Source organism: Miscanthus floridulus, chromosome 7 (assembly GCF_019320115.1).
Source record: "Miscanthus floridulus cultivar M001 chromosome 7, ASM1932011v1, whole genome shotgun sequence".
NCBI lineage: Eukaryota > Viridiplantae > Streptophyta > Magnoliopsida > Poales > Poaceae > Miscanthus > Miscanthus floridulus.
The window spans coordinates 53,509,608-53,521,950 of NC_089586.1; the positions used below are offsets into that span (position 1 = coordinate 53,509,608).

General features: G+C 41.5%; 1 protein-coding gene across 1 annotated transcript; it reads right to left on the reverse strand.

Annotated features, from left to right (window-relative positions):
- Positions 1-891: 891 nt before the first annotated feature.
- On the reverse strand, positions 892-12,073 carry LOC136465526 (transcription factor MYB3R-2-like). The gene is made up of 8 exons (XM_066464222.1): positions 12,039-12,073; positions 11,740-11,800; positions 11,482-11,539; positions 6,783-6,844; positions 6,593-6,696; positions 5,344-5,459; positions 1,864-1,876; positions 892-1,528 (listed from the first exon to the last, which is right to left on the reverse strand). The coding sequence occupies exons 1-8, from the start codon at positions 12,071-12,073 to the stop codon at positions 892-894; spliced, it is 1,086 nt and encodes a 361-aa protein (XP_066320319.1).
- Positions 12,074-12,343: the final 270 nt, after the last annotated feature.

Below are 12,343 nucleotides of genomic sequence, written 5' to 3' on the forward strand. Positions count from 1 at the left end.
TAAAACTCGTTGCTTATGTGGCACAGTGGCACTCTATTAAACGAGAATAAAACTTCGATTCAGAGGGGTCTAATAACCTAACTTGTTATACAGTTATGCACGACAGTACTGTAGCTACGGATTTTGTACTAAACCAGTAAAGTACATTTCCCACCAAGCTTTATATTCCTTAGACCATTGTCAAGGAGAATTTGAAGACGTTGTTTCCGAGACTGCCATATCATGTAAAATGAAACAAAACTTAATGAAGCATCCATACTCAATGTATATAGTTTTATTCTATAGTTTTATGAACGTTTAATTCCATAACTCGTATAGAGTTAGTAATTGTATAAGAGAGTTTTGTGTTTCATCTAGATTGAACTCACTTATTTCTCCTCTTAAAAATATTGCCATGTCATAAAAATCTTTATGTGGCAGCCTATTAAATATAAATAAAACTCGATTGTCCTTATAAAACCGATTACCACCAGCATTTTAAGGCACAGAGAAATCACAGAAATATTTCAACACAAAACCGCAGGTTTTCAGCCTTGCACGGTACGGATATTGCTCTGAAGATGTTATGGCTGAGAAATCTTATGGACGCATCAATGCATGTGCACGCATTGCTCTTCTACATAGCCTATATTAAGGAACATAGCAGACAGCTAGCATTGCTCTTCTACATAGCCTATATTACACAACAGGTATGCACGCATCAATGCATGTGCGTCGATCTTTCTACGACACAGGAAATTCTGTAACTAAGACAGGGATTTATAGGTACAAGGATCAACATGTTCATTGTTAGTTGAAGATATGTTACAGGGATCTCAAGATCAAGGATAGATTCTTGCTTTTCTTGACCTAGGGCAGGTGCACTTCCTGACTATTTAAAAAAAAAAAAAACTAATGCCCCGTCCCTTCCATTGAGTTTCCATCATTTGGAGAATCAGGTGGAACGATCAACAAGCTGTCACAATATGACATGTCCAGAAGCTCTGCTATGTTTGCCAGATGTAGCTCCGGTGACTCTGGATTGGCACTACTACATATGTCATCAAAATGATCATGAATAGATACATGATCACGAGCTGGATAGAAGCCTGCATCTACACCGTTAAGTGGAGCTTCAAGACAATTTGTCGATTCCTTTTTTTGCAGGGACGTTTCAAAAATTTCCGCAACACAAGAGACCTTCTGAACCACTGAACTTGATGGCAAGGCCTCTTTTTCCTTGGTTACCACGGGCAAACTAGACCTAGCAATTTGCCTTTCAGAGAGATTGACTGAAACATACCGTTCACTGTACATAGAATCAGAACCCTTTTTCTTCAGTGCTGCATCCCTACCATCTTCTGTGAATCCTTGTTCTGGTTTGGGTCTTATTGGGCAATCCACTGCAACTTGAATATTTATGCATGAATCCTGGCCACTCTTAATGGTGCCAAAGAATTTATTATCTATAGTCAATCCTCTGATATAATCCGAATTCCTTTTTCCATTCATAAGTGTATGCCAGCGATTCTTAATTGCTTTCCCTGTCCTGGAATCACATAACCATTGACAACATGATGAAGTGATTAAAAGTGCACTGAGTTCTTTCAAAGATAGGACTGAAAGCAACATAACCTAACAAAAGATAACCACACTTAAATTATGAAAAGAAAAAAAAAAGGTAATTTTCATCTATATTTTTAGCAGTACTTTATTTTTAATGACTGGATATGAGCTATATTGTCTTTTAAATAGAATCGAAGGAAGCTTATAAATGATATAATAGATAGTGCAAATTACTATTTACTATTCTGTAGGAATCTGATACAAACTGAACAGTTGACATTTGGTCCTTCAAGTTCTGTTTCAACATCATGACCTCACCTGCCAGGAAAATGTTGTAACACCCTAAAATTTTGCACTTTTGAAAATAGAGTTAAAATAATGGTTATCGGTTTTTGTGCTCATGAAATATAGGAAAAGTAATATATTTTTTATAAATTAAAATTCATCATAGGAGTAGCAACATGCGGGATTGTGCATACATGCCGTTGCATTGATACTTTTGTGATGAGTGGTTTGGAAAATAAATTCAAATCTCGATCTTTAAAATATTGCTTTCAAGTAGTGGTTTAAAAAGAATTTGAAAATTTGCAAAAACAAAAGTTAGATAAGATGTCTTGTTTTTAAAATCTAAAGGCTTGGAAAAGGTTTTAAGACACGTTAGGACGATGCCTCTCTTTCCGGGAATCTTTCCGACCTTTTTCGGGATTAAATTCATATTTCTTGGAGTTTTATCTTTTTCCTTGATCAATGCAAAAGTCTTTTTCGGGAGCTAAACCACTTTGGTTGTGTTCCTTATTCTTCCATCTATCCCCAGGAATTTTTCTAGTATTTTTCGGAGCTCAGAGATATTTTTCGAAGCCTAAATAGTAATTCCCGATTTTCTGTAATTATTTTAATTCCGAAAATCAATATTTACTAAAATATCTCGGATTTCCAAAATATCAAAACCCTACGTATATATATATATGCCGGCGTAGCCCTCGACGCGAGGATTCCAGAAGTACAGCCCGTTTTTCGAGCCGCCACTCGTAGCCCCGCAGATCGGACGCCGAAGTTCTCCACAGTTAGGTTTCCGGTGAACCTTCGGCGAGCTTTTCCGGCCATCTCGGACGTCTCCGGCGAAAACCACCACCACCACGAGGTAGCCCTCTTCGTCCTCTACGCCGTCGTGTCTTCCGTTTCTCGAATCCATGTCCGTTTGATGCTTTCCCTAACTTCGTTTTCTCTTTTCCGGCGAGCTCCTCCATGGACATCATGTTCATCGTCTTCTCCGGCCTTCGGCCACACCCCTGCGCCTCTACCGCGCGGACCATGCATCCCCAGCCGCGCCCCTCCGTGCGCCCCACAGGCCCCGGCGAGCAGCCACGGCTGCTGTGCCGTTTGGCCAGCTTGCTGGCCACCCCGCGCGAGGGCCCGGGCCGCCGCAGCCTGGCGCGCCGCGCCGCCCGGCCGGCCGTCCATGCCCTGGCCAGGTTCTTCCTCCCCTGCCGTCCGTGCCCTGGCCAGGTTCTCCTTCCCCTGCGTGAAGGGCACTGCAGCAGCGACAGCCTCCCATGGCCATTGCTCTGTACGTTGTATGTAGGAGAAGAAAGGTAGAAGATGACTTAATTACGAGTTTGCCACTGGTTCGTTTAATCTCCGTCGTTTCTTCGTTTTAAATCCGTTTCAGTTCGTTCCAGTTGCGTTAGTTTCGTATCGTCGAGATCTACGCAGTAGAGTTATTAGTTTATATATTACATGTTTTAGAATTTATTTTATTAAAATATTAATTGTGTCTATAACTAATTAATCGCTAATTAATTAAAGTCGATTTAGGTTTTTGATTTCGATTCGATTACGCGAGTTTCGTCGCAGTGAGAGATACGTGTTAGTAGCGATGTTTAACATGTCTCACATCTTGGAAATTTATAAGTTAAATATTAATTTGATTTGTGCTTATGCAATTGAGTTTCTAATTAAAAGTAACATAGGCATATACTTAGGCCTTTTATAAATGATTGTAAATCTAATTAATGTGCAACTAGCTTTCTAAATTAATTAAAAGCAATATAGGTTTTCCACGTCAGCCTTAATAAATGAATATTAAACTGGTTATATCGATTTAAATATATGTTTTGATTATAATTGGTTTAGCTGAACTCACGTCATATTCAGTTATAGTGTAGATGCTCTTACATGTTCTTTTAATTTGAAAAGTTAAAGTTTATTTTGATTAAATAATACATGCACATCCGCTCCTTAATACATTATTAATTATTCCATTGATAAATCCTAAACTGATGTAATGCTTACATCATTTTGGTTTTCCTTTTAAAAATAATAAATGCTAGGGCTTATACGTGCTATATATGTTTTGAATATATACTCTCACTTGTTATTATATCTTTGTAAGTCAAAAATTTAATTTGCATAAATGATATCAAAATAACTATAATTAAGATATGAATAGTTTATCTTAGTTTTCTAAATCTAATAACTCAAGTATAAAATGACTTAACTCAATTTTAGATATTCACCTGAGATATCTTATACATGTTTTATGATCATTAAAATAGATAAAGCATATAGTTTTCTTTCCAACGCAAATCCTTCGATAGATGTTTCTGTTTTACCGTAGCTCTGATTAGTGTGCCTTTCGCGTGTGTGTAATCGTAGCAATGCGTAGATTAGATTTCGAATCTTTTCATTGATTGGTGTATTGTTCTAATCTAGTATGTTTGCTATGCATGCTTGTTCGGATGCTTGTGTGGTGCTTTTCGGTCTTGTCCAGTCGGTGAGTTTTGCGTTGGTGATCTATAAGAAGTTGGAGATCAAGAAGAAGAAGAAGAAAACGTTGAAGATTAAAGCTCACCGAAGGATCGGTGTTTAAGGCAAGTATAGTTTGGGTTTTCTTTCTGTGACCATGATCTTGAAACTTGATTAATGAATATGCTACAAACATAAAAGATGACTTGTTAGCAACAACAGGAGGGTTAAATTCCCTCTCCACAAGGTCTCATTTGTAAGTGATCATCCGGGACTTACAGTACAACTGTGAGGGCTATATGGCTCTGGCTCTAGTTGCTTGGGAGACCTTTTCTAGCAGGCTTAGAGGATACTGCGAGTTGGGTATAGGACAACCTCTGTCCTGTTGTGCCTTGCTATGAAAGCAGCCTTTTAATGGAAGGGGGGTTCCTATATCCGATGACCCTGCGGCCCTTCCCGGTTAGACGAACTTCTGAGCAGCTTTATATGATTTCTGGTGTTTGGACCTTGCAAACCCGTACATTTGGAAATCATGACTCACAGTGAAAGTGTACACCTCTGCGTAGAGTTTAATAAACTGATATATCAGCCGTGCTCACGGTCACGAGCGGCCAAGGGATTCTTATGCCAAAGATGAGCACTTGTTTAATTATGCTTAACTGAGTTATTTTGAGCTATTTATTATTCAATTATACTTGATCATGTGGCTATGGAATACACTACCTTGTTGCTATATTTGCTGAGTTCGACATGGACTCACCCTTGCAATTTCCCCCACACCTCAGGCTGGATGACAGTCTGTCAGAGACTTGAGAAGTTGGGCTTGTGGTCAACCAGTCAGTTGGATCCAGTGGAGTGAAGTCTGCACCCGGAGATCAGAGTTGTCTATCTGTTGATTGCTTTCTAAGGTTATCTCTTTTTCTAAGTACGCTATGTATTTAAGCATTATGATTTGATACTGCCCCTTCATTTGTAGCTATATGTGAGATTTGACTTCCAGGGCTCACATATGGTGTGCATTCGGCTTTGTCCTTGAAACCGGGTGTTACAAATGTGTAGCCAGTTTACACCATTTGTTTCCAAGAATACGATGGGCACGGATCAATGTTATGTCCTCCTGTTCTGACCATGGCTGGTTGTTCACAGCAGGGTCAAGATAAAACATCCATCTGGATCATCAAATTTGACAAAGGTAAATTCTCAGTTCTGAGACAGATTTGAAAGGATGAATTTCAAAGATAGAAATATGTACAAGGATTACAATATATAGGTATAACTGAAACTACTGATTCAAAAATTTTGATTTGTGACCCAGTAATGAGTTTCCTCTTAATGAAATACATGCCAATGCATGTTCGGAAAAAAAACTATTGCGTAAATAGGTGTATAGCACAACAAGTTAACAACGTTTTGAAAAATATGTGTTGACTCTCTAATTGCCAGGCTTTGCTAGACTGTAGTATGTAGAAAGTACTCTCGGTCATTGGTCCTAGATTTGCATTATGACATATTATTACTGAGAAAAGAACCATAGTAGAATAATCACCAAGTTTTGCTAGGGTTACTTGAATGAACACACTAGACAATTGATACTTTCTTAAAGTGGATCAAAAAGTGTCTTTTAGTTAAAGAACGCGTTCTCAGGAAAACATGCGCTCAGGTTTTATAAACGATGCTACAGAAAGTTGTAATGGTAATCAAGGTTTCTCTTAGATATTTAAGACTTCAGAGTTAATATTTTAATTGACTTTTTTTGGGACCATCATCTGATGTTTATAGTTCTAGAGGTGTTGTGGAATAATAAAAATGTTGTAGCCGTCAATTTATGAAGGATAGGAAATCCAACAACAAAGATTCTATTATTACTTTAGTTGTTTTTTGAACGAACTATTTTGAATATAGCTATAAGTATGCTTGGACATGCTGTGAAAGTGTAAAACATCATAAACTATATGCTGGACCTATCAGTACATTAAATCTGTAATCTGTAAACAGACAAAAAGACCCTGGCTTGAGAGTATATAAAAAAGAAGTTGCATTGCTTGTACCAAAAGACTGCACTGCAAAATATCAAGACCTCAAAAGCAATACTTTTCCTCAAACAACCATCTAGTTGCCTTTATCGGAAGTAAATCGAACAAGCTAAAAGGTGGTAGACTGGTATTGACATGCTGGTGTGGCGAGATGCCTTCAATGAGGCTGCCAAAGGATCAAAAAACCAAAAATAATGGCTAGGACAAATCATTTTCATTTGGAATCATAATGGGAAGCAACCGAACAATGTGTATCCTGTAAATTTTACCTTTCTCGGCATTGTTCTCGACTACGACCAGGTATAGAGCGTGCAACATCTGACCATTTGTTTTTGCAATGCGGGCCTACCATTTGAATAAGAATAGCATCTTCCTGAAATATGTTCATTTTTTTAGCAATACAGAACAGGAGGAAAATATACAATAAATGAAGGTAGCTGAAATAAACTAATAACTTACATCTTGTGACCATGTGTTCCTCCTCTTGATTGAATTAACTGTCTTGTGGGATAGGCACTCAGCTACACAGCAGAGTCAAAATTAAAGCAAATGTGGATGTTGAAAAGCATAAATTGGGGTTGCGAGTGTTACAAAGTCAAAGAAATGTCAACCAGAAATATGATCTGATGATGGAATGGAGATACACACAATTACACACATGCATATTCATTGCAAAAAATGGTCAACTCCAATTCAGGTCATCAAATTCACCCATATCATCCAAATTTCCTACCATTAGCTTCATCATGCCACAACCAAAGGCACTACTAACTATTCTATGCTTCTTCTCCTATTTGGTTCATTAATGAATTTTATGAACAATTGAGACATATCATATCAGTCTACAAAAGTAGTCATCAATGTTTTTGAGGCGCCGCGCATATCAGTCTACAAAAGTAGTCATCAATGTTTTTGAGGCGCCGCGGCGAGGCGCGGCGCCCGACCCCCTTCACAACACCTAGGCGTTTGTGGCGGACGCCTAGGCGACGCTATACACACATTGTAAGGCGTTGTAAGCTAGAATTTTATATACTAATGCAGCACATACATACCTCGTTTGTTGCCAATTCTTGAGACCATGTTCCTTTCTTTCCTTTCCAAAAGCTCTTCTCCCATGTAGCATCCATCCCCCTTGAAGGAAACTGCATGACAATTACAGAATTCAACAATCAAACAGGTTATCAGTTGCTGAGAATTAAATAGGAAACAATACACAAGAGGCAAGATAACAAATTAGCAAGCATTAGTGCATGCATGAGCATGACAAATGACATCATAGTCTGTCTCAAATAGTCCACAAACTTAGAATGAAGTACTGAACTCTAAAGCATACTAATTAAGTCAACTACACCAAAGCCATACAACAGGAGTGCAGGACAACACAAAAATACAGCAAGGGTGCAGGACACAAAAGAATCCATCAGCAGGAGTGCAAATCTCTGTTTCAGCACTCAAAATCCATCATCAAACTCATCAGGATCAGCAGCCTTGTCTTCTTCATTAGCAGGAACATTGCCATCTTCTTCACACTCGCTCACTTCCGCATCATCATGTGGGTCTTCAACTTCATCTTCCTCTTCTCCATCTTCAGTAGCAGGAACAGGAACATTTCTTGAATGACTATAATATTGAGTAGCAGTAGCTCTCCTAGGAAGATTATGACCTTGCAGCGCTTGTGATGCACCGGTGGCTTCATCAACATGTTGCCATGTGAGCTCATTGACAGCATCAGACCCTCGAGCACCCGGAATGGGCACATGCAATGAATCAGCCCATTCATTGTCCCAATAAAACTCCTCAATGACCAAAGGGTCATATTTCTTGCCTACCTTCTCACGCATAAGCTGAACCCTTGTTCTCATCTTCCGATTGTATGAAACAAAAACAATATCATTCAATCTCTTGTGCAGCAGCCTATTCCTTTTCTTTGTATGCATCTACAAACAAAAATCAGATGGGAAGCAAAACAAAAAATCAGATTGTATGCATCTAAATAGAAATTGTTAATCACAAGGATACTCACAAAATTGAAGGTACTCCAGCATCTCTCACAACTAGACGATGAAGCACAAAGACTAACTATACGCTTAGCAAGTCTTTGTAGTTCAATGGCTCGGCCACCATAAGAACGCCACCAATCAACTGGATGAAAAGTACAACACATATTAGGAGTTTGGAATGCAATTAAGTTTCTGAAATTTGCAAGCTGAGATTAACAACACTTACGAGGACTCATTTTGTCATAGCTTTCCTTTGCCATTTTGTTTGAGAAGGCATCTCCACGTTGCTCTTCATACTCAATGGCCTGCCTATTGATCTTCATTTGTGTTTCCACATCTGGTATCATTCTTTCAAGCACTTCAATAAAACAACCTCTTAGCTGCCCAACAGTGGCATCATCATTAGCTTTTACAAGAGGATAAAATTTTCCTGGGTTCAAATATAGTGCAGCCCCATACAATGGATGCTCCATTTGGTTCACCCAACGCTTCTCAATAATGTCCATGATACGCTTGAGCAGGCCCTGCTTGGTTGATATATTTTAGTTGAGCTTTATCCTCTCTTTTGCATGATTCATTAGAGTTGTGACCTCTGGCTTTGCAGGCTTCTCATCACCATCAACAGCCCTCAAAACAATTAAGAGTGGGGCTGAAGCTCTTAGGCAATCTTCTACTGAGTTCCAAAACTCAATAGATAGCACAATGTCTTGCACTTGTTGACCTGCTGTAGTTGTACACAAGTTGTTCCCAATCCATGCTTCACTAACAAACAAGCTCTTCAAGGCATCCTTGTTCTTGTACAAACTCTTCAATGTTAGAAATGATGTGGCAAATCGAGTCTTTGCTGCCCTAACAAGATCAGTCCCACCTGTTTGAGCCCTCATTGCACTAAGAAGCCTCCCATGCCTATAAATGAATGTGGTGACACGCCTAGCACGTGCAATAGGTTTCTTAAATGCCTTCAAGTTCCCAATTTCTTCCAACATCAGATCCAAGCAATGTGCAGCACAAGGACTCCAAAACAGTGTGGGAATCCTATCAATCAAAATCTTACCAGCAGCCTTGTAGTTAGCACCATTGTCGGTCACAACTTGAACAACATTGTCCTTTCCAATGTCCTCAATCTTCTCCTGTAACAAATCAGCTAACGTTGTTGCACTATGAACTTGACTTGATGCAATGGCACTAACAGTGCCCATTGCAAATTCACATATTGCTTCTCCTCGTTAGTCTTTGTGCTGGACTCAATGGTGGGTTGAAAGTCCTTTGCATGCCTTTGATCTACTATCTGTTTAGACTTTGTTGTCTTTGGTGTCTTTGGTGTTGAATTGCCATTGCTAGGCCTTAAAGCCTTGAATTGATAGGTAGCATGCCTTTTCTTGGCGGCTATCCCAGAACTTTGGTTTTTTTGCAGCCGGTTTTGGTGTTGCACCCCCATCTACTCCTGCTTGTACATTTGCTGCTGCCACCTCCACAACTTCATCTTCCCCATCTTCCTCCTCAACACCATCCAAGAACAAAGGCCTTCTCCTCTTCTTTTGCATGTAAGCTTCCATCTCTTTCCTGATTTCAGTGGTAACTTTTGGACAAATGACAATATCTCCATATCCACCAGCCAAATGTTGCTTGAACCTCTTTATGCCTCCCGAAGCCTCATTTCCACACAGGATACATGCCACCCAGTCTCTCCTAGCAGGGTCCTGCCAGTAGGCATATTTCCAGCCTGGATCATTGGACTTCGCTTTCCTTGCTGGATCAGTCTTGGGATCATAATCAGGTGCTTCACTTGAGCTTGCCATGTTGCTGGATGCTACATAAAAGAAAGCAAGAGCATTACTAATAAGTAACTAATCAAAGCAAGAGCCTTAAGTAACTAATAAAAGAAAGCAAGAGCATTACTAATAAGTAACTAATCACAGCAGAGTACACACCTTAGATATTTGGGAAAGCAGAGAGGAGGCAGGGGGCATACCAGGCAGAAGGGGAAGTACCCAACGGAGGTGCAGACAACTGGCCAGGCGGGCGAGCAGCTGCCGAGTGCCGACGGTCGACGGAGGCGCAGACTCGAGGCAGAGTCAGACTGCGGACGGAGATGCAGACTTGAAGCAGAGGCAGAGTCGACGGAGGTGCGGACTGGAGACTGCGGACGGTTGACGGCTGCAAGCAGCGACGTGAGATGCAGGGTTGGCTCCGCGGTAGAAGCGGCCGCCCGGTGGACTGGAGCAGAGGAGCAGCCAAGCGTAGCTCGAGGTAAGCCCGCCGCCTTCTCTCTTCCTCTCCCCTCGCCCGCACTCGCGGTAAATGCGACGCGCGGTCGATTTCCCGCGCGTAGGTCCGACGCGCGGTCGATTTCCCGCGTCTCTTGCTTTTCGCGCGGGCGATTTCCTGCGGGGCCGCGGTCCTTCTGGTGCCCTTCCCCCGCGAGTTAGCATACGGCGTCCGTGGCGCGGCTGTAGGCGTCCACCCGACGCCTTTCTACGCCTAGGCGACGCCTAATACGATTAGGCGGACGCCATACCACTGCAGGTTGTGGCGCCCCCGACGCCCAGCACCTCTGCCACGCCTTGTCGCCTAGGTGACGCCTCAAAAACATTGGTAGTCATCATGAAACAAGACTGCCTACTCTCATATCCAACTTACACCCTTTTCAAGATACACATTAAGTGTGCATTTTTTATTCTTATATGCCTGAATGAGAAATTGCAACCATGACATGATGCACTGTAACCAAGTGGTCTGTAAACTGCCAGTCTACCAGTACTGTCAGGGACCAGTACACTCATAGCATAGTTTTTATCCTACTTAATCATTTCTTTAATAATGTACAGCATGCTGGGATGCTGGGATTGTACATTATCACAAGCAGTTTTCACAAATAGCTTCCAAACCCAGGCAATACAGTTTTTTTTTTGTACCATATAGATGCACCTGTGGGTGACTAGCTCTAGCTTGGTTTCAGAGAAAGCACTTTCAACAGAAGCAATCTCCTACTCACTCTTGATGCATCCCCTCTACTACGACTAATCCATCGATTAACATAGTCTGTTCTAGTTAGATCAAGAAAAGGCACTACCTATCTTCCATGAAACATCCACATATGAACTTTGAGACATGTGAGTACAAAAATTCAGCTGTATCCATGACTAGACTACATTTACCTGTCCTTTTCCGTTCTTCAGCCTTGAATCGTTTAGAAGGCCTCTGGAGTCCCCCATGCTACATTAACAGTTACGAAGAAATAACTTGTAGGTGAGATTCATTTTGAAGCCAAATCGGAATTGATTTAGAAGGCTTATAAAAAGATGGAACAAACTAACAAAGTGATTCTAGTTCTGATCTACTCATGTCAGTTCTGATTCCAGTCACTGTAAACTTCATTCAGGACAGTAAAAGAGTCCATTCATGTGTGGCCGCACCTCGTCTGCAATCCAATCGATTTTGCGCGAGCAACTCGAGGACCTGCCGCTGCCGGAGCTCCTGCAGGAACATGACAGGGTAATGGTCAGCTGAAAGCTCCTGCTTCTTGTACTCGATTCTCTGGATGGATTTCCGGACAGCGATAACAAGAACGAAATGCTGTCCGTACGGTATAATCCAAGAAACAGAGGGCGTCGAATAGAGTCGCTCAAACACCAGAACAGAATACATATAAATAGAAATTAAAGCGCGTATGGAGGCCAATGGGGACACCGAAAGGAAGGGTTTGTTGATTAACCGCCGCGTGGTGACGGCGTCTCCGCTCCGCCGCATGGGTGCCGCCGCGAGAAGGGACCAGAACCAATCGCTCAAGCCTCAAGCCCGCACCGAAGCACGGGAAATAAGCAAGGGAATGCCTGTCGGTTGCCGGCACTCCGACTCCCAGAAGACAAGGTGGCGACAGGTGGAAGTGGGGGCGGCGTGGGCGCGTGGCGGCGTTGCCAACGAGGAGGGTCGGCGTAGTCTCGGTTTTAACGTGCAGCGTAGTCCCGGACGTGTTTCTTCTGGGACGAAAATGTCCCACGTCCAGCTCTTCTTCGTGCT